The following is a 27,710-nucleotide window of genomic DNA, read 5'->3' as shown; positions in this document are numbered from 1 at the left end:
TTATTCAAAGACAAAACTTCGGGAACATGAACAGTGAGAAGGTGATTACATATAAAAAAAAAAAAAAATCTGAAACGTTTATCTTTCAGAGCAGTATTATAATTACAAGGTGGCAATCAAGTTACTCAGTTTTAAAACCATTGAGTATAAAACGAATAAAGACTTAATATATTACTTCACAAATGCCAAGACAATCTGTACAGGGACTTTGAGACATTTTCTGAGACTATTATATTGCTTACTGCAGCTGGAATTGTGGTGTTCACGTTACAGTCTCAAACTCCTGTGCATTCTTCCAAATCGATATACATTTACTTGACATCCATGTATAGTTCAGTGTGTTTCACTTAAATGAAGAAATAACGTTCCTCTTTATCAAGACGTTTTATTTTAGGATGTCAACTTAGGCAAATCATACCCCAAAGTTAGTTGAATGTGAATAACCGGCTGCGTCTCTGCCCTGAATGACATCTTTAGCTTGTACAGGGGTAACTTTTAATAAACTAGCAGCGGCCTCTTACTGTGATGGCATCTCACACCAGCACGATCAAACCTGCATTGAAGGTGTGTGTTCTTTTTAAAAGCATAGCTGCGCACCCAGACAATCACACAGGTGTTCCTCATCAACCATCCAGTGCTGTCTCAGTGCAGTCCAATCATCCCAGCTTCACTTCTCCCTCCAAGAGATCCGTTTGACTTGACACCGCCCACTTGACCTTCCCACGGAATGGTGGGAGGATCGCCAGCTTTGAAGGCAAACTTAGAAGTCAGTGACTTTGTTTGTTACTGATTTATTGCTCTAGTTATTCTTCTATAAATACCAAGACAACACGCCACCTAACATCCTTGTGGAGGATGGTGGCTTGGATTTTCTTCTTTAAAGTGTCTTGGTATATACACTTTTATTCTGATGAAATATTAGATACATATTGTACTTATTCCAAATTTACCAGAATTGAATCTAAAAACAACCACAGGAACAAGATATACTGGGAAATGCTCATTAATCACCCACAGTAGGAAGTTGATTTGAGTGTGATTTTATCAATTAAGTTGATCATGCAAGTTGGATAAACTTGTCCAATGTGTCCAACATATGATTAATGTACATTTGAACTGCAGATTGATGATTAGTGGAGCTGCTTGATGAGGATTAATTATGTGCTTTCAGATACAAAATTTCCTTAAAGTGCTTTTTTCAACCCAGAGAGAACTTTATGTCAGTAGGTTGACGAAAGCTGCCGTGGAAGTTTGAAGTTGGTCTGTGGTGGATTTAGTGTAGGTCAGGCTAATGGATTATTTAAAGGATTTGTGTGTCTTGGTGGCACCTGATCTGTCCAGCTCAACCATAAAGGATCACACATGATCTGCAGGAAATGTTCTAAGTTAAATGAAAATTGTGCAAAATCAAACTATTTCTGAATTAGTTGTTTTCACCAACTGAACCCCACATTCAGTTCTGCATTAAGTAGTATCACACTCCATCCATAGTTCATCTAGATGAATCAATGATAAGAATAAGTATAAGAATAATAATAAGAATAAGAATAATACTTCAAACTTATATAGAACTTTTTTATGCACACAAATATGCTTTACATAGAAGCCCCCCCCAACCAAAAAAAAAAAAAAGTAACTCTGAAATTATGTATTTTATTGGCTGGTTTCACATTGACAGTGCTTCTACTCGATTGATGTCATATTTTCATTAAAATTGAAGGTATTGATACATAAAATACAATGAATATGTATTTCAGTCACATTGCTTGAATAACTGCAATGCTTTTTTAAGCTCTGCCCCCCTAAAATAAATTTCTGTCTCAGTCAACTCACGTCAGGCCTTTTCCATGTGTGCTCTTTTCTCTGTTTTGTCTCTCCGGGTAAAGAATACATTTATCCAAACCCATTGTTCTAATGCATGCATCTTTGGTCTGCAGTTTATTTTGGTGTATCTGAGTTTTTCTCCACACTTCCTCAGCAACAGTAGTCATGAGCTTCTAAACATTCCCTCTTTTGTAATCCTAGGATTAACCCAGTGATTCAGAAACTCCTGCCCCATTTCCGCACTGTGGGAAACATGATTTGATTTGAAATGATTAATAACCTTTCAACAGCTTCACTCATCCTCCAATCCCCAAATGCAATAACAACAATAATGATAATGGCTCACAAAGGATGAATTTTATGCCCAAGAGAAGAATATGTACCATGTGCAGCACTGAGGACAGTACTGCACATATAGGTTATTTACACACATCCATACACATACACACAATTCTCATCTCGCCAGACAGTCCATAATTAAATTAAATGATTCATAGGTTACTTGTAGGTCACAGTCTATGGCACGGACCATGCAGCTTTAGTCTGGATTATATTCCTCATAAAATCACCATGACACATACAAAACCAGCAGTTTATTCAGCACAGTAAGATTATCTTTTAAAAGGTCAAAATCATCATCATGACAAATATGAATTATAGCAGACTGTCAATATGAATCCTTCCAGAGACTTAATTACTGAGCATGCTTGTTAAGTGAAGCGTGTAATAGAGATGTAAAAGTGGTGATCACATCATCACCGCGTCCACTGATATTGCTCCTCTGGGAAACATTTTTAGACTAATCAGTTAATAAATAAGTTCTCTGTTCACAAATTGTGGAAAATATGTTTTTCTGACATTTGTTCATTTTCAGGTGTATTTATTGATATAAATCGCTTATACAGAGCATATGCTAAACGCTTTGCTGAATAATTAATAGTTGATAAATTGTGGTTTACAAAAACACATATCTATTCCCTTAACAAGATGGGGTTCTGCCTCGCAAATGTGGTCGTTATGTACACGTGAGCTGGTTATCCTGCCTCACAGCGTGTGTTATAGCTGTCCCATAGTAAAGATAGGAAATAATCGATAGCATCATGGGCAGTGGTATTGAATTGGTAGAGGAAGCAATGTGTAATATGTGAGGGGAGGGGTGTGCAGAGGTGGAAGCAGTCAGTAGCACAGTTATAGGCGTGTTCACTGCATTATTAAAGAGAAACCACCATGTGCAGTCACTAAATTAGCAACTGTATCGCTTCCATCTCGTTATTTTTCTGATTCCTTTTGCATAGACATCAGTAGTGTGACTGCTGTGTGTGTTGTAATGGCTTCCCTGTACAGTTGGTGTGTGTGTGTGTGTGTGTGTGTGTGTGTGAGAGAGAGAGAGAGAGAGAGAGTGTATGGGGGAAGGGTGCGATCTGAACATGCTCCAAGGCGAGTCCTCCCCCTTTTCCTCTCTCCTCCAGAACAGCTCTGTTGTCTCTATAGCAACGCCATCTTGGACACACACACACACACACACACACACACACACACACACACACACACACACACACACACACACACACACACACACACACACACACACACACACACACACACACACACACACACACACACACACACACACACACACACACACACACACACCAAAAAAACCAACAAAAGCTTACCTGTTAGTCATTGAAAGAAGAGCATCAGGCAGCACATGGAAGAAAAAAAGAAAATAATATGTTAGTTAGAACTATTAGCTGCAAATGTTAGTTGCAAACATTTGCGCAAACACACTTAGCAATGCAATGCAACTGTAAGCTTACTTGTTACAATATCCATAGCATTGTTTTATCTACTCCCTTATTTTCCTCCTGTTATTGCTCATGTACATGTTCAGTGAAGTGACTAAATGATTCCTATCACAACAGCCATAAACCACACTACATACTCAAACTATCCTCAGTAAACACAAACCATATACTTATACACAACAGACTGTCAGAGGTTGTGGCCGTGCTGCTCATACATTGGTAATGTAGCACTGCAGCAGCATATTCACACTGACAGCACTTTAGCTGCAGTGCCTTGCTTCTCTTTCCACCCCCATAAACCCTCAGAGAGCCTGACCTTTGCATTCAGCCATGCCCAACCTACTGTATCCTCTGGGCCAGGGATCTGCCCCCCAACCCCTCCCCCTTATTCCTGCAGCTTGCACACATTACATCTTGGTGCTTTTGATAGGGTACTGATGTGATTTTGCAGTTTTTCCAGAGCAGAGCTTGTTACAACACAAGGGGGCAACCTACTCCTTTTAAATGTTTCCTCCTACACTCCAGCTTTTCAACACTATGGCATGCTTCTTATTAAGATGTGTTTATTCTTATTTTTACCTCATGTGCAAAGCCCTGTTAATTAAGTCTATAATACGGCTGTGCTTGTCCAGTGGTTGTAGCAATGTGACTATAACTGACCCAAAATGTAACAGAACACAAATGTTTCACATTATCTGATAATGTATCAAGTCAAATTGTGCAAACAGCCTTACATATCTGGAATGAAGTAATTGGAGAATAGCAAGAAAGCATAACTGTAACGTGGGCACATATGTGAGGAGACAAAATGCCTGCTTTTACTTTATGTAATCTCATGTTTTACATGCTGATGTTTCACCTCACAAAAACAGCAATATTATACTATATATATATATATAAAAATGAAGAAAGGCAAAGACATACAAGGATACCCAATAGAGATTAATCACTCCTCTTCCTATTCTAATCCAACTGCCACTTATTAATTTATTTCCAAATCTGTGCTTGCCTCCACTGGTTTCTGGAGTAAGTAGGGCAGGGGCGGATCCGGAGAAACATGAGCCGGAACAAGATGAAAACCAGGACACAGCAATATGGAATGTGCCCAAACACACACATGCATGCACCCCTGAGAGCCATGCAGCAATACAGTGGAACACAGTGTTCACTCATTTGGAAAGTAATGCCACACTGCCTAAAAATCATATAATTAGTTACTCTACTGTAAAGCAACACAGCTGGAGAGCAGCATGTCATGGCCGCAGTGTGATTGCTCCAATTAGTGTCATGAGCTGTCATTTCACAACTTGGCGGATATGACATGAGGGTAAAATAATTATTCACCACGCACACATTTCATAAAACAATTAGTGAAGAGTGCAATTTATTTTCTGGAATGCTGTTGCTGGTTTCACTCTTTGACATATCTTAAAGCATTTATATTGTACAGCTCTGTGGTGATTGCAGCCACGTCAGCCATTGTTCGGGGGAGTATTTACTCATCAAAAACCACACAAAAGCCAACACCAGGCTTAAATGAAACAGTTGATGATTGTAATGATTCATCTGTGCAACATGAATGGCAGGTGATCAGGGCTTTAGCGATTTAAATGACAGAGAGATGAGAGAGAGGTGTCTTAAAAAAAAAAAAAAGAAAGAAAGAAACACACGTAGTCTGTGCATAAAATTCATTCATATGATCCTCATCCGGGAAAACATTGATGTGGACTCAGCAATCCACCTCACAGCTTGTGAAAGCAAGCACCCTGTTTGGTTTGGTCTGCACCACCAGACCATCATTTAAAACTGTCAATAAGATTTGGTTAAAGGGAAGGTAGCACAGGAATCTGATTGGGTAGCGAGAATATGTGTAACTGTAATGGACACCCTGATTGGCTCAACGTTGTGCCTAGCGACAAAGGCAGCATCTGATAGATCTCTCCTTTCACAGGGAGCACCCACAATTGATTCACTCTCTCCCCTCCTGTATCCATGGTGACGCAGATGCAGCCCCTGTTGGTACCCCTCCCTACATCCCCCTCCACCACACCCTAGCACTCTGTGTATTTGCCAAGGACAGAGGTTATTTTTACCCGAATGCAACCACACAAATACATATAAAGGATTATATCTGAACAACATGCGCATGATTTTTGTTGGTTCAAGCATTTGATATAACAGAGAACACACAGCTCACAGTGTACGCTGCATCTCTTTTTTTTTTTCTGTTTCCTGCTCACACACAGCAATACCCAGAACCAAATATTTTTTTGGGTGGGATTAGAAATAAATCTAGCATTATAGGCAGACATGGATAACCTAGATTTGTCAATCACACAGTTCACTGGGGAAGAGAACATGTACAAGTTTTGGCTTATATCAGACTGAGTGGAAAGTAGGACAGGACCTGCTATCTGTGGATCCATAATGACACAGAAAATCAATAACGATACAAATCAATATACACTAACAGATACACTGTAGAAACATGTTAAAGAATTGAATGTATTGACACACAGACACACATAAAGAGTGGCAAGTAAGTACATTTTTCGCCACAAGGAGGAGCTTTTTCACCCTTTCCTTTGTTCTCTATTGCAGGTCCACATGCGGAGAGACACCAGCTGATGTCAGAGCCAGGCAAGCTCTAAAGCTTTTTATTAGATTAGCAGACTCACACACACTTCAAAAATCGTATCAGTGGCATAGATACACTCCCTGTTGCGGTGTCTGGCTGACTTTTTCTTTGCTTGCGGAAATTAAAATGTCAGTGGTCCCTGACGGGAAAGGAGATGCAGATGTGTTGTGTCTAATACCTGCAGATTCTCATGCAGCCTGATCTATATCAAGACAAAACGGTAAAGACAGGGATATAGTTCTACTAGCTACAGGCGAACAGTAGGGGTAATATAGTTTATAAAGCATCATGTACAATACTAAGGGCAAGCACCAAAACATATGCTGTTAAATATAGTTGATCCACATTCTGGTGTCTCATTTATATATCCCATACCTCTGGATTTGTTATTAGTCATGCAGTATGGGGTGTTTAGCAGGCAGTGCTGGCGTTGAACTACACTGCAGGTGCAGGACTGCTGTGCCAGGTCATGTCCTATTCCTTTAAAAAAATGAATGAATTATAGAGGAGAGCGCTGGCCTGCAGAGAATCTTACATTAGAAAAATGGCTGAAGAGATTTTGTGAGGCTGCTCCACTTTCCACAGAATCTGAAGATAACTATTTATAAAATAATGACTCGCCTCCCATTGGTTTGGGCTGGGACTCAGACGCTGCTGCTCCCTGAGAGGAGCAAACACCATCTTTCACTCTTATCATCATCAAAACTTAAACAAGTACATGAAGCCCATGAAAGCACAGGGACTGCTTTCTTCGTGTTGAGGATGAAAAGGACTGAAGTAGATGATGAGTGTGCATTTCAACTTATGAGCATGTCAGTGGCGTTTCAAAGAGAGATAACTCCAGTACATATAAATGAAAATTAACTAAAAGCAAATGTTCAGCAATGCACCATTTTGCATTAAATCCCAGCCTTATGGTGGTTTTTATTGTACTTTTTATTAATTGCTTCATCTTTGTCAACTTTTTCTTAACTCTTTTCTTATCAGTAAAAATGTCGTGCTATAAGAGGTATTTCTGGCATTGTGTCTGCTTTAGAGTAAATGTGAAATGCATTTTTTATTTATAGTCAAACAGAGCCACAAACCACAGCTTCCTCAAGATGATAACAGTGATTTAACACCCCTGTGACAACTGGCTTATATGCAATCATAAAACAGGTTCAGAATAGGTCATAAAGGTATTAAGAGCAGTACAGACTTTGATTTTGCGGGCGTGATTGACAGTGAGAGTGCAACAGCCAGAGTGCACGCACACACACACACACACACACACACACACACACACACACACACACACACACACACACACACACACACACACACACACACACACACACACACACACACACACACACACACACCGAAAATTAAAGTTGAGTGATACCTACTCCATGCATGTTGGAGCCTTTCAACAGCACTCTTCATGGTAACATTAAGGTGATTCCACTTAATCGCATTATAGGAGCGGCACAAAATAATTATCATTTTACACACTTTACAGGAGCCTTAATCCCAGACAACTGGGAATACTGACAGACGTGTCAGAAAGGAGAGTGCCTGGACAGGAGTTCACTTTTTAAAGAACCTCATACGGACCAGCGATAACACTCATTGACAGTAATAATAATAATTTACATATTGCAAATCTGTAAGCTATACTTTATATGCAGGTCATATAAACAGCTTTCAGCCAGTGTGATAATTACATTCCATTGGTATTTACTCTGTTTTGTTTTTTTTGTTTGTTTTTTCAAATTCTTGTGTCTTTTGTTTAAGGACAAAGCAAATTGAGTTTAGGATTAAGACAAACCCTTGGCTCATGGAACAATTACACTCAAGTGTTATCACAGATACCTATTTCCAGTGGTGTGTAAACAAGCAGACTGACTTCTGTCTTATTTTGGTTTCATGTTTTCTAACAAGTTTGTTTATGCACGACTTTGCTCCTCTTTTTCACATTAAGGAGGTTCTCACTTCATTATCTGTAATGTGATACATAGATTATCTTGCCTTATATCTGCTGTGGAAAAAAGCAGATATTTTGGGGAGCATATAAGATTGAACCAGTACCTCACATTTAATCTCAGTGAACTAATCACATCAAACAACACACCACCGTATCCAATCCTTGTCCTGAAGCCAACTGGACTTTCTTGAAGTTTCGAACATGTTTCACCTCTAATCATAAAAGCCTCATCGTTCTAACTTGTCTGGAAGTCCAATATTTATACTGTGGAATACTAATGTCTTCTGCTGATAAATAGTAATAGATCATTAAATTGGCTCCATCCACAATTCCCTAGTTTATTGCTTAGACATACTATGTTGTACATTCTTAAACACCATTCTTGAATGAATTAATGGATGAATGAATGAATGAATGAATGACACTAGTTTGTAATAAATGCATTGCAGTTATGCACCGGACAACAGTCACATAGCATATATTTGTTATTGCCCTACAAGGAAATACCTGTATACACACATGCATATATGATCCACTCATCTTCAATACAGCTTAGATAAGTAAAAGTCAGCTGAAGAAAGCTGTGTCATGTCTGGAATATGATACAAATAATTTAAAATACTTTATTTCAGTTATTAAAAGTTTTACTGTAACTGGCATCATGTGTTATGTCACATAACAGTACAATTGATCATAAAGCATCAACAGGAGAAAATAAAAAATATCAGCTGATTAAATAGTAAAGGTTTTTTTGTCTGTGTTCACACTGCAATTTGTATTTTGATAATGTGAGTATAGGAGATATAGTAAGGTTGTGGGTTCAAATACAGGCTGGTTTTGCATGTTCTCTGTGCGTGCATGGATTTTCTCCAGGTACTCTGGATTCTTTCCACAGTCCAGAAACATGCATCTGAGGTTAATTTGTGATAGAATGTAAATGTTTGACTGTCTGTCTTTCTGTGATTGCCCAGTGACGGACTGTCCACGGTGTACCCTGAATTCACCCATATGGATGCGATTGGGTGCCATTTTTCTGTCATTTCGAGAGCAAATCAAAGTATGCACTCAATGCTTGCATAGTCAGAACATGCAACTCAGTACTGAAAGGTCCACAAGCCCAAAATGAACTCAAACTGAGGCAACGCTACTAATGACTATACCACTATGGAGCTCCAAAGAACATACAACATGGTGTCAATTATATATCTTGTTACATTTCATGAGTCCTAAAGAAAATACTCCTTGATCTGAACATTTATTCATGTAAAAGCTGAGCATTGTGATGTTTTAATAACGACAAAAGGAATACTGTGATTAAAATGCATTCTGATAGGAAACAAGACTATGGTCCTACCCCTAAGCCTGAGGACTGAGCAATATAGTAATATTGCAATAAAGGTATGGGCCCTAGTATACAAACATTCACAAACAATAAACAGATGCACATGTTCTTATCTTCTTCAAACAATTATTTTCAAAATATGGACACTGTAATCTGCTAACAGTGATGTGACAGCGCAATCATATTTTGAGCACATTTGATTCTGTCTGTGATGTAGCCATCATTGGAATTGAGTCAACAACAGACAACTGAAATAGTTGCTACAAATTCATGCGAGCACAAACACATACACACACTTGCCCAGAGTGACTGCATAACCAGAACCCTAATTTTTTGGTTTGCGAGCTTGAGGCCGTAAAAAGCAGACAAGTGCAGTTTTTACTCGACGAGCCTCCTGCTGCTGCTGTTCAGTTGAGAGAAAATGACATGTGTTCTGGTACACACATGCGTCCACTCACTGCTCCAGGTTATGCTGAATGAAGAGGCAAATGTTTTAGTAGTAATAATATTACTATACTAATACCAACCTAACCATCATTGAAATGTATTAGTTAAATCAAGCGCAACACAAAATAGAACATGTTTCGTCGATGTCCTATCAGCTTGCAGTTTGCACAAAGAAACAGGAGGGGGCGTAATGAAGAGAAGCTGCCAGGATGTGTAGGAGGGAGGGAGAGCGACTATGAAAATCAAACATTCTTTGTGTCAGGATGAAAATAAAGAGATGTGCAGACAACGATTGCAGACATGAACTGGGAAAGGACGAGGGTGCACTGGATAGCGGGAATGAGAAGGAACACACAGGATGCGTAGTGATGAAAACAAAGGCAGGGGGAAAGAAAGAGGCAGTCTGTGGGAGGAGAGAGTGGGATATGAGTCAGGCTTATGGCGTTACCACATATCATCCACACACATGTCTCATTGTTTTATTCATGCACTGCACCCACTTAGATAAGATGGCAGAACATGGACACTGATTTAGTTATCATAACCTATGTAAACAAATACATGCACAAGAGTGCAGCCCCGGGACATCACATAATCTACAGTATTCTCCGGCCAGTTCCATGTTAAAATATGATAAGAATTAATCCCAAAAGTAGACATTCCTCTTTTTTTTCCTCTTTTCCTAACAGATGGGCCATCTAAAAATAAACACAGCAGGCCAACTTTACAAAATGAAAGCCACATGTGGGATGAGATGAGTCACCCTCTGTACTGAGCAGCTCACTGGTTCACACTCACAGAGATGACCAGAGGGAGTCAAATGACGTTCAGTTTATTTCTAAAACAAGAATTATACAAGCAGGAGAAACTCTTCACACAAGTTTTCTCTCTGAATCTGCACAAACCACACGGATGTCATGTGATCACACATTTGATATCAGCCCAGTGACTGTGTGCAGCCTCCAGAGACCACAGGTCAATACATTATTGCTGTAAATGCACACACAGTCTGTTTGGTGACTCACTTAAGTTTCAAGGAAAAAAAGGAGATGTTTTGTAATAAAATGTGCTATTAATGACTCAAGGTACACCTTGTTCTTTTTCAAAATTTTAGCTTAAAGGGGGAAAAGAAAATGTCTGATGCTCAGCTTTACCTTGTTTGAGTTTAAAAAAAAAGTTTAACACACATTAAACTAATAAACCATCCAAAAAAAAAGTAAACTTTTTATCTAGTCGCAATTTAACAAATGTCCTTGCAGGAAATTATTTGTTTACCTAACAAAATAGTTATAGCCATGAGGCAGACATGATTTATGTTAAGCACATGAGAACTGTCATCTGGCAAAGGATTTCCCTGAATCTTCGCAGGAAATATCTTCCATTAGTGTAAAGTGAAATTATGTCCCTCCTGGATTCTACATTTGAAGCAAATTAAATGACAAGTAAATGCAATATATATATTTTTTTTTTACATTAGAATATGGCATTTATGTCAGTGGTTGTGGAACACAGCAACAAAGGCTGAGCAATTACTCAAGATACTTAATGAGATGACCACATCAGTAAAAAAGCCAGAGGGAAGAGGGATCCTGCAGAGAGGGACGGGATGTCACCCACAGCCAACGTCTGATGCCATCCAAATGTGGCCACAAATGCAAAATACAGCATTAATCAGTCAAGTATATCGCATTTGTGGTCCTACACCCTTTTTACAAGCCCATTTACCCCACAGCGAGCAGTGCAAAGATACTCCTGTAAGAAGGCAATCCTCTTATAAAGGCTTCATCTTGCGGAAAATGGGAAATTCTGGTTTCCCCATTCACTCATGTATTCTTCAACTCACACTTCTTAAATCTAGATTGCATGATGCTTCACTATCTGTGTTTATGTTTGTGATATGGTACATTTAAATGAGATTATTACACCAACTGTGCCTTTAATAGTTTGCTACTTAATCGCTTGCTGTCTCTCATGTAGCCTGGCTATGACCCATCAGTCAGTTCAGTCCTCCGGGCAGCTATGTGATTACCTAAGCACGGCAGCAGATGTTGTGGCTGTATGAGCACTGATGCCAGACAGGAGCAGTGCAGACCTGCATCTGTTCTGATCTCTGTTGATTCAGGAAAAAGAAAGAAAAAAAAAAAAGAAAAACAAAGCTATATGGCTGATAGTAAGTTAAGAAAATGACCAAGGACTGGTCATTACATCAAAATGCTATTCTTAGGCCTACGTGCTTTTCTTCGTTGATGTTGAAATCCATGCATATATAAAATATGGCATAGATAGAGATATGTTTTAGAATAATACAAGGGAACCCAGAGCTAAGCTTTTATCATGCAGCAACAACTTAAAATGACACATAAAGATAATCTGTGCAAATGATTTTTGTTAGTAAAGTGTTGATAATGCTCAAAGATGCAGACGCAGCGAACACCCGAGAGAAAGACTTCAACTTAATTCAGCTGCAGTAGAGTGACGCTAAAACGAACACGGTTCAACCTATAGGACTCCTTCCCCGAGCACTAAGTCAGTGGACTGAGACGTAATGAAACTGAAGGCTTATATAAGTTTGTGGTGGAGAGGAGAAAGGGTCAAACACACACACACAATGTCAGGCAGGGCAGACACGGCTGAGGCAGGAAAAAGTTATATTTATTTTGTATTTTAGCATCACTATTCACAATTACAAGAAGATATGGCTGCACATTCATAGATTATGCTTGTATGTCTCTTTATCAACTCCAAAGAAGCAGGTTTGACCCAAATACTGAATAGGAGTGAGTAGCTTGGGCCAATTCCCATCAAAGCCACACATGGCTCTCAACCTAGTCATGTTCTAGGACAAATGACGACAGTGAAAGGAGCTCTGCCAAGGAGCCGTGCCCTGCAGTGGTGAATGCGGCCTGCTATTACTTGTTTGGCCCACTGACTCTAATATTGCCCTTGTATTGAACAGGGACGATTTTTATATAAATACATTTTTCTTTTTATGTTAGTGACAAATTTAATGTGACTTAAATATTCAGGATCAAAATTGTAATTTTATGCCAGAGTGGTGTATTTCATTGCAACTTCAGTAAATACTGTATCATGCATGGTATAGGTAAACACAAATGTGTCTTTTATACAAAAGAAGAGAAAGAAAATGATACAAAGGAAGCTTGAATGTCAACTCATCCCTGCATGTTTAAAGTAGAGCAGCACAAAGGGATGGACAAATAGCTTATTGACCAAACGCTATGTAAGCTGCACTGCAGGACTGCCTGTGCTTGCTGAGTATCACAAAAACAACATCCTGATCTGCCAAAACGCCACATCACTGGTACAGAGAGGAAGCGTTCAAACACTCAGCAGAGAGTGCATACAGTATTTGCTCAGATAAGAGTATTTTCGCCAACTCTGCTAAAGCATTATATCATATGTTGAAAAATATTGAAAATGCTCACATGCTCAATCTCCTCCTGAACAAAGTGGTCATGAGTCTCGCTTGTTCTACACTTCCTCCTCAGGTGTGGCTGCTTCCACTGATTGAGAACTAGTAGAGAGGAACCAAAGTTTGCTTGGTTTTTCATTCCTCTATCAGCAGCAGAGGCAAGCGGAGCTGCAGTTGTTGATGTAGTGTTGTGACCTTCGGTATTATGGGTCATCTTCTTTGCAGTTCTGTTTTTCTCCTGGTCAGTCATCACATGTCCTTGTGGCTTTGTTTCTTTTGAGGATGGGTTCATAGTTAGTTGAAAGATAAAAATAAGCATGTTTTGGTTCTAACCTTTACAGCGCCCGTTCTTTTTAGCTTCAACTTCAACTTTATTAGTTGGGCCTAGAAGGGTGATTTGTTGTGCAGCAAGAATGTAAAACTAAAAATAACTGTGCTGCAACTTACTCATAAAATACTGTACTTCAGTATACAATTCATACCATGTAAGTGACTCCATTATTAAAAAACATGTCACTACTGAGCATACCCCCAATTTGAATGTAATATTCAAGCCTTCTGATCAAATGTATCTGCAATGTTTATTTTATACTACAAAATACCTGTTTACAAAACTAGTTGCCATAACATAAATATGATTTTATCTGTGCACATTTTTTTCAGCTAAATTAATCCAATGAACATCAGTGCCATCGCATTTAATTTAGTACAATTAAAGTTATATAATGATATCTGTAGTTAAGTAAACATTTTCCCTCTTTCTGCACCGCTGATAATTGATGTGAAAAAAGTTATTCCACACTATTTATGTGCATTTGAAAGAGTAAACTATTTTCACTCATATGATGGTTGGGCTTCTCTAAACAATTCAACATGATCAAAAGCAGTTTTAAGCTGTGATAATGTTACCCGGTCTTGACTTAAATTCAGAGTTCATTTTAATATACATCATGACCCACTTGCATAAAACATGACTAAACTAACACTAACAACTGAGCAGACAGAAGCACAAATTATTATCAGTGACCTTTGCACCTTATGAAACAAAGGAAAATATTTCAGACATAAATTAAATACAACACACATGTCAGACATACATTCAAAGAACACACAAACAAAGAACTAGCAAGATTTGATATGGGACAAACTTGTTTTGTGTTTAGACATGTCAAATATTTTCTGACAATTAATGCAAAGAGAAATATATGGCACAGTCTGAATTACACTGATGTGGTGTGACTGAATATTTGTTTTGTAAAATAAAGGAAGGAGAAGTACTATAGAGTTGCAATTGTCAGATTCTAATTATATGGGGATATCCAAAGGCTATCCAGAGGAAACATCCTGAATAGATAAACGTGGTTATACATCGTAAACTACTTTCTGTTGAAACTGAACATTAGATTTTTGGGGGCGTCTATTTTTCTATGAGTTGCTCCTAGTATATGTTGATTTCATAGAATCTTTTCTCTGTGGTGCCTCTTGGTAAAGGATATCAGACACAGGTGACATGCTGTTATGCATGCGTGCAAGAGCGCAAGTCAGCATGCACAAAGTGGAGACAGAAAGACAATAGCTGCTTTTGCCATACAGTGCGGTGTATGTAAATTGGATGAACATCACTGCTGCTGACCTCAATGTGAGTGGCGCCATCCACAAACAAAGCTGGAGCAATAAGAGTGAGTGTGCCCTACTGACACACAACAGTACATTTAGCATCCGCAGCCACAACCCTACAGGCATGAGGCACAGCGCCATACAGCTAGAGAGCATGTGGCAGAAAATGAGAGAGAGCGATAGAGAGGAAGGAGAAAGACTGCAGATCGAAAAATCTGAAAAACGACTAGGAGACAGAAAAGGGTGATATGGGAAGGAGGAAACGAAGGACAAGCGCATAACAGCAGGAAAAAAGAGGCCAAGAGGAGGATGGGGGAGGGAAAAATTTCAGTACGGCGGGAAAGCAGAGAAAGAAAGAGGGAGGAGGCAGACAGAAGCTGCAAAAAAGAGCGAGAACATACAGAGCACTACATGAAGCAAATCACTGGCAAATAAGAGAGCAGTGTTTTTTTGCTTGTTTTTTTTAATTAGAAAAAAATGTGTAAAGTTACATACAATGTCTGACAATGTAACTAGATTTTTCCTTTAGGTTGTTCACTAATGCAGGAAACATCAGAAAAAATGTGGAGAAAAAACTGTTTTAGGGGAAGTCGACCTTGTGTTGTATTTGTGAGGGGGACGAGCCTGAATGCAACAAAGAAATCCCCTCAAACTGCTGAAATGATAACACAACCACTGTTGTAACTGGATTTCTTACCCTTCTCCCCTCATAGCACTGAATGCAGTTTAATGAGGGAAACACTCTCACCCACTTAACAAAGATAACATAAACAGACACGCAGAGGTCGTTCCACTGTGAATAATTGTCAGTATAGACATTCAGTATGCAAACACAATTGCACAGATATGCTGATCTAGCCAAGCAAACAGACAAAGCCAGTGGAGCAAGCAGCCACACCCCTGCGAAAAAGAGCAGAATGAACCAGGTGCTATGCTGTACTCTATAAATCTTGTTTTATAGCAATCAAAATATCCATCGATCAACCACTCAAAAGTGATAGTATACGTATGTTTCAGAATGCTGCATTGATGATACAGCATCAACACAATGTGTTGATCCATCAGAGAATCATTGCATTTCCTGCCTTCATTCACTCCTCCTCCCAGCTGTTTCCACTCTTTGCAAGCTTATAAAATACAGTGTCATAGAAAGAAAAATTCTTTAAAAATCTGAAAAAAATACATTTGATAATTTTCATCCAGCATGATCCACATCATCATGCACTTATTAATTTTAATGGGATGCACTCGCATTTAATCACATCTTTTCTGGGCATCTGCTGTCCAGGCACAGCTTAGCACTGCTGTTGCACTGCAGCACACACACACACACACACACACACACACACACACACACACACACACACACACACACACACACACACACACACACACACACACACACACACACACACACACACACACACACACACACACACACACACACACACACACACACACACACACACACACACACACACACACACACACACACAACTCTTGCACATAAAATATTCACGCACATATACACTGGGAAGCAGTTATCGTTACCGAGTAGAGCTAAATAAAGCTGGACAGAAAAATGTTGGGAAAATGTGTGCAGCCGCTCCATGAAGCCAAACCTCACCCTCAGTGTGAACTGATCCTTTACATTTTGCTTCTGTATTTTATTATGTATTTATTTAATTATTTTATCTCAATGGGCCAAAATACACCAACAGCTTTCAGACATGTTCAATGATTATTTAGGATGCATGGTTTGTGCTAGTGCATCTCCCGTTAGGATGTGTTAGGTTGACCTAGTTATTTGAAGGAAGAGATTATCTCTATTCTATAAAATATCTAATTAAAGGCTCAGCTCTTCCCGCCTTCACTGTTGTTTCAATATTTGCACCACCTGCTGCCTCGTTTACGATGATATTTCCATTGACATAATCCACGTGTTGCCGGCAAAAATGCCCATTTTCATTAAATGTTGTGAGATGCCTATGGAGGATCCATACCGAAGCCACATCCCCTCCCCCTCCTCTGCTGCTCTGCCTATCCCTCCCTGTCTCGTTCATCCTCTACTGCTGCTGTTGCTAAGACTCCTGAGCGCTTGCTAGTCTGTGAAAACCAGTACTCTCAAAGAGGTGGATCTCCTGGTGTGTTGCTATGGGCAACACACAATATTTGACACAGAATCAACCCAGAAGTCTCCCATGCAGACCCGTACACATGTGATAAAACATGACCTATTTCTCTGGCAAATCCAAATGGATTTTGTGAAGCTCCTATGTGATTCGCATACATAAAGTGTTTACTCTCTTTTGTGCCTCTACAAATAAAATACTTTTCTCCAAAGATTTCAGGGGCACATCTATTGTTTTATGCTTCATAGACAAACTGAGATCTTCGCTGAGACATCCCAACCAAACCTGACTGGCTGCACATTGTGATTCACTGCACGCTTGCCTCAGGCTTTCTCTGTCTTAGCTCCAGCCATCCATGGCCCATTGAATCACCTCGACCACATCAGCAAGGAAGGACCTCAAGTAACTCCTTTAGCTGGTCAGTCACTCCCCTTATATGCATTTAATAACCCTCAGAAGAGAGAGAGAGAACATTCTGAGGCAGAAAGAGAAATAAAATAAACATGAATGTGTAAAAGACGTAGACTGTTGTTTCTCTGAACAGAAGATAGATTCATAGTAAGTTGTGGTTTCACTTGACTGTATTGAGAAAACAATACGTTGACAATGTCCTAATATTGTCTTATTCTTATTATCTGCAATATGTCATGTGGGCTTGGGGGCATTTATGTGCGGAGTCTGCATGTTCTCATTGCATGTGTGGGTTTTCTGTGAGTACTTTAGTTTCCCAACACACTCGAAAAACATTTCCATAGGTGGGAGTAGGAGTGTTTGTCTGTCTCTCTGTCTGCAGTGAAATGTAGTGCCACACAAACCTCAGTTGAATGAAGCCGATTAGAAGATGAATGGATATTACTTTCACTACTCCTAATAATATTATTCAAATCAGGCTTTTTAAAATGTATAAAACACCTTCAAGAACCAAGTTTATACAATATTTTAAATAAAAATAAAAACAGCAAGAACTATAGAACACAAATAAAACAGTCCTAAAAAATCTGCTTAAATAACAAAAGCATATGAGTTAAAAAAAAAAAAAAAAGAAGAAGAAGAAGAAGAAGAAATAAAACAAATTAAAATGATTTTGATATTTATTGATTCACCACAATCCAATCTGCATATGTATTTCTCATGATGACTTTTGGATGAGAGGTCAAAAGTCATCAACAGTTCTCACGCACACACGCACACGCACACGCACACACACAGTATGATATAGTATTCATAGTAGAGATAATACAGACACATTAAATATTAAGGAAGGCAGGTGACAGGACATTAATCATAACTTCACACTTACTGTAATATCAAAGAATCCCCTGACAAGTGCTCTGTGAGTTAGGCCCTAGTTTTAGATTCCATTTATCTTTGTACTGTTCTCTCTATGTGTTATACTGCTGCAGTGTTGACATAGATGAAACAGCCAGCCGAACTCTTTTGAGAGCCAGGGAAGTGAGCAGCCTTGCTCCTTTAATGACTTGTTCCTGGTAAGTCACTGACATTCAAACAGAGTGACACTAAAAAAGAAAAGACACAGAATCTCTATTACAAAGAGACAAAGCTGGTACACAGGTAAACATGCAGATAAACATGACTAAACTAGCACATAACAACAACTAGCACATATAACTGTCATAAACTGCCTACCTCAGTACATATGCTAACTAGCGCGAATGCTAATTAACGCGAATGCTAATGCGCGATTATGCTAATTAACGCGAATGTTAATTAGCGCTCATGCTAACAAATACTCTAAATCATTGCTATACTAGGCCAACACACAACTTACAGTTATTGCCTCCTGATGGATTGCACGCATAAAAAACTGAAGAAAGAGGATGTTTGGGAGGTATTGCACAACTGTCGCTGAGCTTTACTTGACACTTCCGGTGACTCAATTCCTGTGTCAAAATAAAGGCACTAAGGCGGAGACGAACAATAAACAACATAAAATACATTCTGAAGAACAGGAAGTCTGAACCTAGCAATTTCCAATCGAATAACTGAACATTCATTATTGAGTGCAGAACAATCTTCAAAACTACTTTATCAAACTCAAGGTCATAGGACACTGGATCTGATTCCAGCTGACTGTGGGTGAAGGTGTGGTACACCCTGGACATGTCACCAGACCATAGCAAGACAGCCACACAGAGTCAGACAGTCACATGCATCACCACATACAGGCCTCAAAATGCTTGTTGAGGATTTTTGGAATGTAGCAAGAAACTGGACAACCACACACATGCGCAAACATTATTATCCATCCATCCATCCATCCTGTATACTGCTTTATCTTGTGCAGGGCCACAGGGCGCACAAGCCGATCCCACCTGACTGTGGGTGAGGGCAGGATACACCCTGGACAGGCCGACAGCCCACCACAGGGCAAACACACACAAAGACAGGCGATCACACACTCATTTGGGGTCTGCAATTAACCTCACATGCATGTTTAAGGACTGTGGGAGGAAACCAGAGTACCCACTCACACATGGGGAGCACATGCAAATTCCATACAGAAAGGCCCAGCCAGTATTTGAACTATGATATTCTCTCTGTGAACACTAACCACTGTGTGGCACATTGTTTATTAATTATTATTATTAGTAGTAGTAGTAGTAGTAGTAGTATCATGCATTGACGATCATTTGATTAATTATTTACTGTTTGCATTGTTACCATAGGAGCAGTATTAATAAAACAATTAGAAATACTAGCATTACAGTTTGCTGATTAACCTCTAAGGCTACAAATACTTAATGCAAACTACAAAGGCAAACGTTTGATGTTTGCTTTTCATCTTATTACTTGGACTAAATGAGGTGAAGATGTGATTTATGAACACTTATGTTAAAATTTCAAAAATCAATCTATCATTTACATTCATACCAGAACTTCCAATTAAGTCTTACCTCTTCAGAAGCATGTCTCCTGTCAGGGAGTACTAGAGTGTTTGCATGACTTCCAGGGACTATAGTAGATCCAATACTCATTCTGGGTCCAACTAACATGTAACGTTTCTCTCCAGATCTGTATTGAATGCTGTGACACAGTGTTCCATCATAGTTAGTCTCTTGTAAATATTTAGAAGTATATTCTGTTGATTTGGAGCACTGCATTGCAATCAGCACAATGATACTGATGAGGAAAAGTGCAGAGACGGATCCTAAAGTTAACATGAGGTAAAAAGTCATATTATTATCCTCATCATCTTCTGCTGCACTTTTCACATCAGAAGCTGCAAAAGCTTCTTTGGGTTCCACAAGTTTGACAATCACAGTAGCTGTTGCTGACAGTGAAACATTCCCATTGTCTTTGACCAGTATGACCAGTTTATGTTCAGCCTCGTCTGTCTCTGTGAATGAGCGAAGTGTTCTGATCTGTCCTGTGTAGCGGTCCAAACCAAAGAGACTGTGGTCAGTAACTTCCTGCAGTGAGAACAACAACCAGCCGTTATATCCTATATCAGCGTCATAGGCTCTGACTTTTGTCACCAAATGTCCTGCGTTGACATTGCGGGGAATCTCCTCCACACCTTCAGCAGAGCCGTTGGAGCTGAGTGGATACAGGATTACTGGAGCATTGTCGTTCTGATCCAGAATGAACACGTCGACGGTGACATTGTTGCTTAGTGACGGAGTTCCTGAATCTTTGGCCACAACATGGAATTGGAAAGTCTTCAGAGTCTCAAAGTCAAACATTTTCAGTGCCACAACTTGTCCAATTTCAGAGTTTATGTTTAAAAATGATGTCACTTTTTGATGTTCAATCGCATTTCTCACTATGTTGTAAGATATAAGAGCATTACTCCCCTCATCACAATCATGTGCACTCACAGAGAGTAAAGGTGTCCCTGGAACATTGTTCTCTGTAACATAAACGGTATATGGATTTGTTAAAAATTCTGGAGCATTGTCATTCACATCAGATACTGTCACAGTTATTGTCTTTTCAGATGTTAAAGGTTGCTCACCAGCATCTTTTGCAAATATTTTCACATCATATGTTGACTGATGCTCTCTGTCTAGCATGGATTTTGTGACTATAGAATACATATTTTCCTGTAAAGAGGGAGTTATTGTGAAAGGCACATCTTCATTTATAGAACAAATCACCTTTCCATTTACACCTGAATCTTTGTCATGTACACTTATTAATGCTACTGTTCTCCCAGGTTTTGAGTCCTCGGGAACTGCACTTGAAAACGATGTCACCTCAATCTCTGGTGCATTGTCATTCAGATCCACAATACTTATTTTAATACTTTTCTCTGTTGCCAGGGGAACTGGTCCTTTATCGGAAGCTTTAATATCAATTTCATATCTGTCTTTAGCTTCAAAATCTAAGAGTCCTTTAACAATAATTTCACCAGTATTAGCATTCACCTCAAAAAGGTCATGCAATTTGTTATTTACATTATTCCCAAATGAATAAACTACCTCCCCATTTAAACCATCGTCTAAATCTGTGGCATTTACTTGTATAACAGTTGTGCCAATTGGAGAATTTTCATTTATCACTGCAGTATATGACTCTTTGGAAAAAACTGGCATGTTGTCATTAACATCCAGAACAGTAACTTTAATTGCCATCGTCCCTGTTCTCGCAGGTTTTCCTCCATCGACGGCTGTCAACAGCAATCTGTGACTTCTTGCAGCTTCTTTGTCCAGCGGTTTGTGCAAAAACAAAACAGGGATTTTGCCATCCTCGCCCCTGTCTTTTACCTCCAGCCGAAAGTGATCATTTTGACTGAGCTTATAATGTTGAATAGAAAACATAACGCTGTCCGGGTCGCGGGCGCCCTGCAGCTGAAACCTCGCCCCCGGTAAAGTGGATTCTGATATTTCCAAATGCGTCTCATTGGCAGAGAAAGTGGGAGCGTGATCGTTCACATCCAAAACTTCAACTCCAACATAGTGCACCTCCAGCGGGTTCTCCAGAACAGTCTTTATGTTAATAACGCAGGCAGTGATCCGTTCGCAGACCTCTTCTCGGTCTATTTTCTGGTTCAGGAGTAAGATGCCATTCTGACTGAGTTGGAACAGGGGTGCACCTGAGCCCGACACGATGCGAAACCCCCGAGCGATCAAAGCACTGAGATCCAGACCCAAATCTTTAGCCACATTACCAACAACAGCACCCACCGCCAGCTCTTCTGGAACAGAGTATCGCAGTTGTGCCGAAGTAAAATCCAATGTTAGTCCCAGATACACAATAAACACCAGGCGCTCCAGCCATGGTACTCCGCGTCCTCGTCGCGTCATGGTGATATCAAAATGAAACAAAGAAACCAGGAAGGAAAGACATTCAAATTGATGTCTACACGAGATCACACGTAATAAAAGAATCTAAAAAGAAATAGTAGCGGTAGTATAGTAAGATCGATCGTATTGGAGCGGTGAAGCGTCTGCAGCCCGAAAGCACAAGAATGTCGCGAAAAAGCAGCACACGTAGAGAAACCAAGAGTCTTTCATTTCAACAAGCAGTGACACCAAGCGAGCAGACGATGCATTGTTATTTCCTATATTCGAGTCTTCGGAGAGGTGTTTTGGCGGCTTAATTTCCCTGCGATGGCGCAAATATGAGTGCAGAAAGGAATGATAACTTGAAAAGAAAGATGACAACATGATCCTGGCTGGATAATAACGACCTATTTGTGCAACAAGTAGTACAACTTGGTTGGTGATGATCTAGTTATGATCCAGTGGACCAACCGGTATACCAACCAATGTATGGTCGCTCTATGAAACAATGAATTATGGGGTTGGTGCTTTTATTGACTGTGAGAGATAAAAACAGATATTTCGCTGTTGTGTACACACACACACACACACACACACACACACACACACACACACACACACACACACACACACACACACACACACACACACACACACACACACACACACACACACACACACACACACACACACACACACACACACACACACACACACCGCATTGTTAAAGTTCGAATAGCTGTTGTAAAGATACACCTTCAGCACTACGAACAGCTATTCTGGAGACCTTTGCTTTTATTTTAAAAAGAATTATCGGATGCTTGCCTACAAATGACAAACAGAAGTTCTTGAGTGTGCGAAAACAAATGTGCAACTCAGAAAGACGCCGTACACCTTTCCTTTTTTAAACAACATACATTTCCATTAATCAGGTGTCACCTCCTGCAGATTATGAGGGGATGCTTATGAGTGTGAGTTTCGACAGTGGAACGGGTCAGAAAAAAAAAAAGACAAAAACAACAATCAAAGAAACGACTCGTCCGGTTTCTATTAATGCACCAATCATAAAAGGAAAAAAAGAGAAGAATTAATTAACAAAAAAAAACAAAAAAAAAAACGACAACACTAAAATTGAGCGACAGACCTGTCAACCACTAACCAAAACCCCAAAGTAACGGCTAAGAGATAAAAACTGATACCAGTTTACTTCTATACACATTTTAACAGAATCTGGCACACAATCAACCAAGCAAATACTTGAGTACTTTATATCGACCCTCACATTTACTTGGTGCCTGCATCTGCGGTATTTTCTCATGTGGCTAGTGTGGGAGCAGCGACACAAAACTCAGAAAGATGGACGCTGACGGAAGAAACACTTTGGACTGAGAAAAAAAATAATACGACAAAAATTCCAGACTTTCGAACAATGTTGACTGTCCGTGACAGCTACTCAGTTTTGTTCAGCGTGATATTGAAATCCTTAAACAAGTAGCTTATGTAAAAAACAGACAACAAAAAACAACAACACCACACTGTCATTTCTACTAAAATAGTGTCATAGCAGCAGAAAAAGTAAAAGTAAAAAAGAAAGTAGAGCTGAAGATGTTGTTCTACCTCCAGCTATGAAATAACAGTTTTTCCTCTCTTCAATATCTCTTTGCTCTGTGCTTCTCTGCTTTTGTTTTTGCTTGAACAAAATAACTATTTTAACAAATAGTATGGAGGGCAGAATATCCAAACTTGTGATCAGGTTGAATTGTGTTAAATTGATTAATATTACATTGTCATTTGATTCCACACCAACCACAAGTGAGCCAACCATGTTACAACACTGAACGCAAGATTTGGAGGAAGGACACACACACACACACACACACACACACACACACACACACACACACACACACACACACACACACACACACACACACACACACACACACACACACACACACACACACACACACACACACACACACACACACACACACACACACACACACACACACACACACACACACACACACACACACACACACACACAAAATGTCCACCTTTGAGTCAGGAATGCCTTATTCATATTTACACCAGTGGCATCTCAATGTCATATGTGTTTACTGCACTCAACAAAATATTGATATATTTTTGGGTTTCACTGATGTGTCTTACCTCTTCAGATGCACGTCTCCTGTCAGGTAACACCAGTGTATTTGCATGACTTCCAGGGACTATAGTAGATCCAATACTCATCCTGGGTCCGACCAACATGTATCGTTTATCTCCAGATCTGTACTGAATACTATGACACAGTGTCCCATCATAATTAGTCTCTTGTAGATATTTAGAAGTATAGTCCGTAGATTTGGAGCACTGCATTGCTATCAGCACAATGATGCTGATCAGAAAAAGTACAGAAACAGCTCCTAAAGTGATCATCAGATAAAATGTGACATTGTCCTCCTCATCTACTTTTGCTGCACTTTTCACATCAGAAGCTGCAAAAGCTTCTTTGGGTTCCACAAGTTTGACAATCACAGTAGCTGTTGCTGACAGTGAAACATTCCCATTGTCTTTGACCAGTATGACCAGTTTATGTTCAGCCTCGTCTGTTTCTGTGAATGAGCGAAGTGTCCTGATCTGTCCTGTGTAGCGGTCCAAACCAAAGAGACTGTGGTCAGTAACTTCCTGCAGTGAGAACAACAACCAGCCGTTATATCCTATATCAGCGTCATAGGCTCTGACTTTTGTTACCAAGTGTCCTGCGTTGACATTGCGGGGAATCTCCTCCACACCTTCAGCAGAACCGTTGAAGCTGAGTGGATACAGGATGACTGGAACATTGTCGTTCTGATCCAGAATGAACACACTGACTGTGACGTTTTTGCTTAGTGGTGGAGTTCCTGAATCCATGGCGACAACTTGAAACTGGAAAGTTTTCAGAGTTTCAAAGTCGAAACTTTTCAATGCCACAATGTCTCCACTTTCTGAGTTTATGTTTAGAAAAGTAGTCACTTTTTTTTCTTCTCCTCCATCTCTGACAATCAGATACGATACTTGAGCATTGTCGTTCTCGTCGTGATCTGAAGCTTTCACTGAAAACACAGTCGCTCCCGGATTGTTACCTTCTGTGATATAGAAGGTATATGGACTCAATGAAAACTCTGGACTGTTGTCATTCACATCTGACACTACAACATGTATTGTTTTTTCAGATGACAGTGAAGGTTGACCTGCATCTTTTGCAACAACTGTTATGATATATTGTGTTAGTTTCTCTCTGTCCAGAGGTGATTTGGTGACTAAGGAATACATCTTGTCTTGTAAAGATGGTGATAAAGTGAAAGGAACGTCCTCATTTACATTGCAAATGACCTGTCCATTAAGCCCAGAATCTAAATCGTTCACACTGATAAGAGCGACTGTAGTTCCAGGCCTGGAATCTTCAGGTATCGAGCTGGAAAATGAAGTAACCTCAATCTCAGGCGCATTATCATTTACATCAACTATCTTAATAATCACATTTTTTTGAGTTGATAGTGGAGCAAAGCCTTTATCTGATGCTTGAATTTCAATGGTATATTTGTCCTTCTCTTCAAAGTCGATTCGACCTTTTACAGTTATTTCACCTGTAACAGGGGCTATTTCAAAAAGTTTGAAGAATTTACGATTTACGCTGTTGCTAAAAGAGTAGACAACATCTCCATTCGGTCCATCATCCAAATCAGTTGCATTCACCTGTATCACTGTTGTACCGATAGGTGTATTTTCACCAAGCGTCACGGAGTAAACATCTTTAGAGAAGACAGGAGCATTATCATTTATATCCAGAACGTTTACCAGAATATTTATATGACCAGATTTCTGAGGTTTGCCTCCATCTACTGCGGTCAACACTAATTTGTGTTTTTGCGAAATTTCTCTGTCCAAAGGCTTTTGAACAATTAACACAGGTATTTTCCCATCCTCTCCTGTATCTTTAACTTCTATCCTAAAGTGTTCGTTTGCACTCAGTTTATACTGATGAACAGAGAAAGGACCACTGTCTGGATCACGTGCCGGTTGTAGTGGAATACGAGCTCCCGGCAACACGGATTCGGAAATTTCCAATGTTGTTTCTTTATCGGGAAAAGACGGAGAATGGTCATTTATATCTAGCACCTCCACACCGACATAATGTATCTCCAGAGGGTTTTCCAGCACGGTTTTCAGGTTGATCGTACATGTAGTTGTTGTCTCGCAAACCTCCTCCCTGTCAATCGTTCGGCTCACGTACAAGATGCCATCGTTTGTATTCACGTAAAAAAGAGGATTGGCAGCACTCGTAACGATCCGATACTTCCTGTCTTTCAGGGAGCCTTTATCCAATCCCAGATCTTTTGCTATGTTTCCAACCACAGTCCCTTCGTTAACTTCCTCAGAAATTGAATATCTTAACTGCGCCGCGGCTGCACTCCACAACAGCACCGCAACCACGCACCCGACTGCGCGTCTCATCATCCACGTTTGCTTGCGCCCTCTTTGTTCCATGGCCAAAACGAAAACATCCAAATTCCACATCGGATTGACAACTGCGTCACGGAGAATATTTCAAGCACATCTGTGTTACAAATGAAATGTTTCCGCCTTCCTCAAAATTTTAAAAGTCCGTGTTAATAATCAGAGAGCAGCAGCAAGCCACCCAGCGATCCATCCATTTTTAACTGAGAACGCAATAAAGTAGGAGGTGCGAAAAGGCGATAGCGACCAAGAAAAACGATACATTTCATTGGCACACTGACACCATGCGATGTCATTGCTTACTGCAAGAGAAAAAATAATGATACAACCGAAAACTTGAATTTGCGTGGAATAACTCCGCGATGCCAATGTTGACAGAAAAAATATAGATGGTTCTGAATGGAAAGTATGAAATAAGACTTTTCCGAACACCATAGGCATTTATGCCAAAATTAAACACGTTACAATTGGTAATGAAATACATGTCACTCGAGAAATACATGGAGAAACCGGCACCAGCACCATGGACAGCGATTCGCAATGCTCTATATGGGCCTAAGAACTGTCCCAACACTGGCAGCATAATCGATATGAGAAAAGAAATGGAAAAGGTACAACCACTTATTGATCTGCATAAATGCACGGACATGATGAGACGAAATAACAGATAATGCAACCTGCATGCAGTACCGTGAAGCATTTAGTCGAATATAAGCAAAACTATGTTGATATAAAAAAAAAAAAATCATAACAGAGA

At 39.7% G+C, this 27,710-nt stretch overlaps 2 protein-coding genes across 4 annotated transcripts in view; both read right to left on the bottom strand.

Moving 5' to 3' along the window:
• LOC308110671 (protocadherin alpha-C2-like) overlaps positions 1-27,710 on the bottom strand; it is a gene marked incomplete at its 5' end in the record, with an annotated part of 191,219 nt that overhangs the window by 97,257 nt on the left and 66,252 nt on the right. The window contains one exon of one of the 2 annotated variants that reach the window (XM_080465122.1): positions 24,626-27,169. The exons of the other annotated variant lie outside the window; for it this stretch is intronic. Coding sequence (XP_080321248.1) covers positions 24,626-27,013 — 2,388 coding nt within the window. Of the gene's footprint in view, positions 1-24,625; positions 27,170-27,710 lie in introns of those variants that run through there. 2 annotated transcript variants of the gene reach the window in all.
• Positions 641-22,548, bottom strand: LOC308110675 (protocadherin alpha-8-like). 2 transcript variants are annotated; one of them, XM_080465132.1, is made up of 2 exons: positions 20,123-22,548; positions 641-746 (listed from the first exon to the last, which is right to left on the bottom strand). In XM_080465132.1, the coding sequence occupies exons 1-2, from the start codon at positions 22,472-22,474 to the stop codon at positions 657-659; spliced, it is 2,442 nt and encodes an 813-aa protein (XP_080321258.1). In that variant the 5' UTR covers positions 22,475-22,548; the 3' UTR covers positions 641-656. The 2 variants fall into 2 exon arrangements, with proteins under 2 accessions (XP_080321258.1, XP_080321259.1); XM_080465133.1 differs by lacking the exon at positions 641-746 and adding an exon at positions 18,476-18,724.

The sequence above is a fragment of the Lipophrys pholis genome (genome assembly GCF_963383615.2).
Source record: "Lipophrys pholis genome assembly, chromosome: 6".
Lineage (NCBI taxonomy): Eukaryota > Metazoa > Chordata > Actinopteri > Blenniiformes > Blenniidae > Lipophrys > Lipophrys pholis.
This window is presented reverse-complemented; position numbering and strand designations above follow the sequence as displayed.

What these genes read in the sequence shown, in the direction of transcription:
- LOC308110675 (XM_080465132.1), bottom strand. Translation starts at nt 22,474, where the DNA reads ATGACGCGACGAGGACGCGGAGTACCATGGCTGGAGCGCCTGGTGTTT. An exon ending in GGAGACATGCTTCTGAAGAG is followed by an intron (nt 747 to 20,122) that starts GTAAGACTTAAT and finishes TTGCCTTCAAAG; the next exon opens with CTGGCGATCCTCCCACCATT.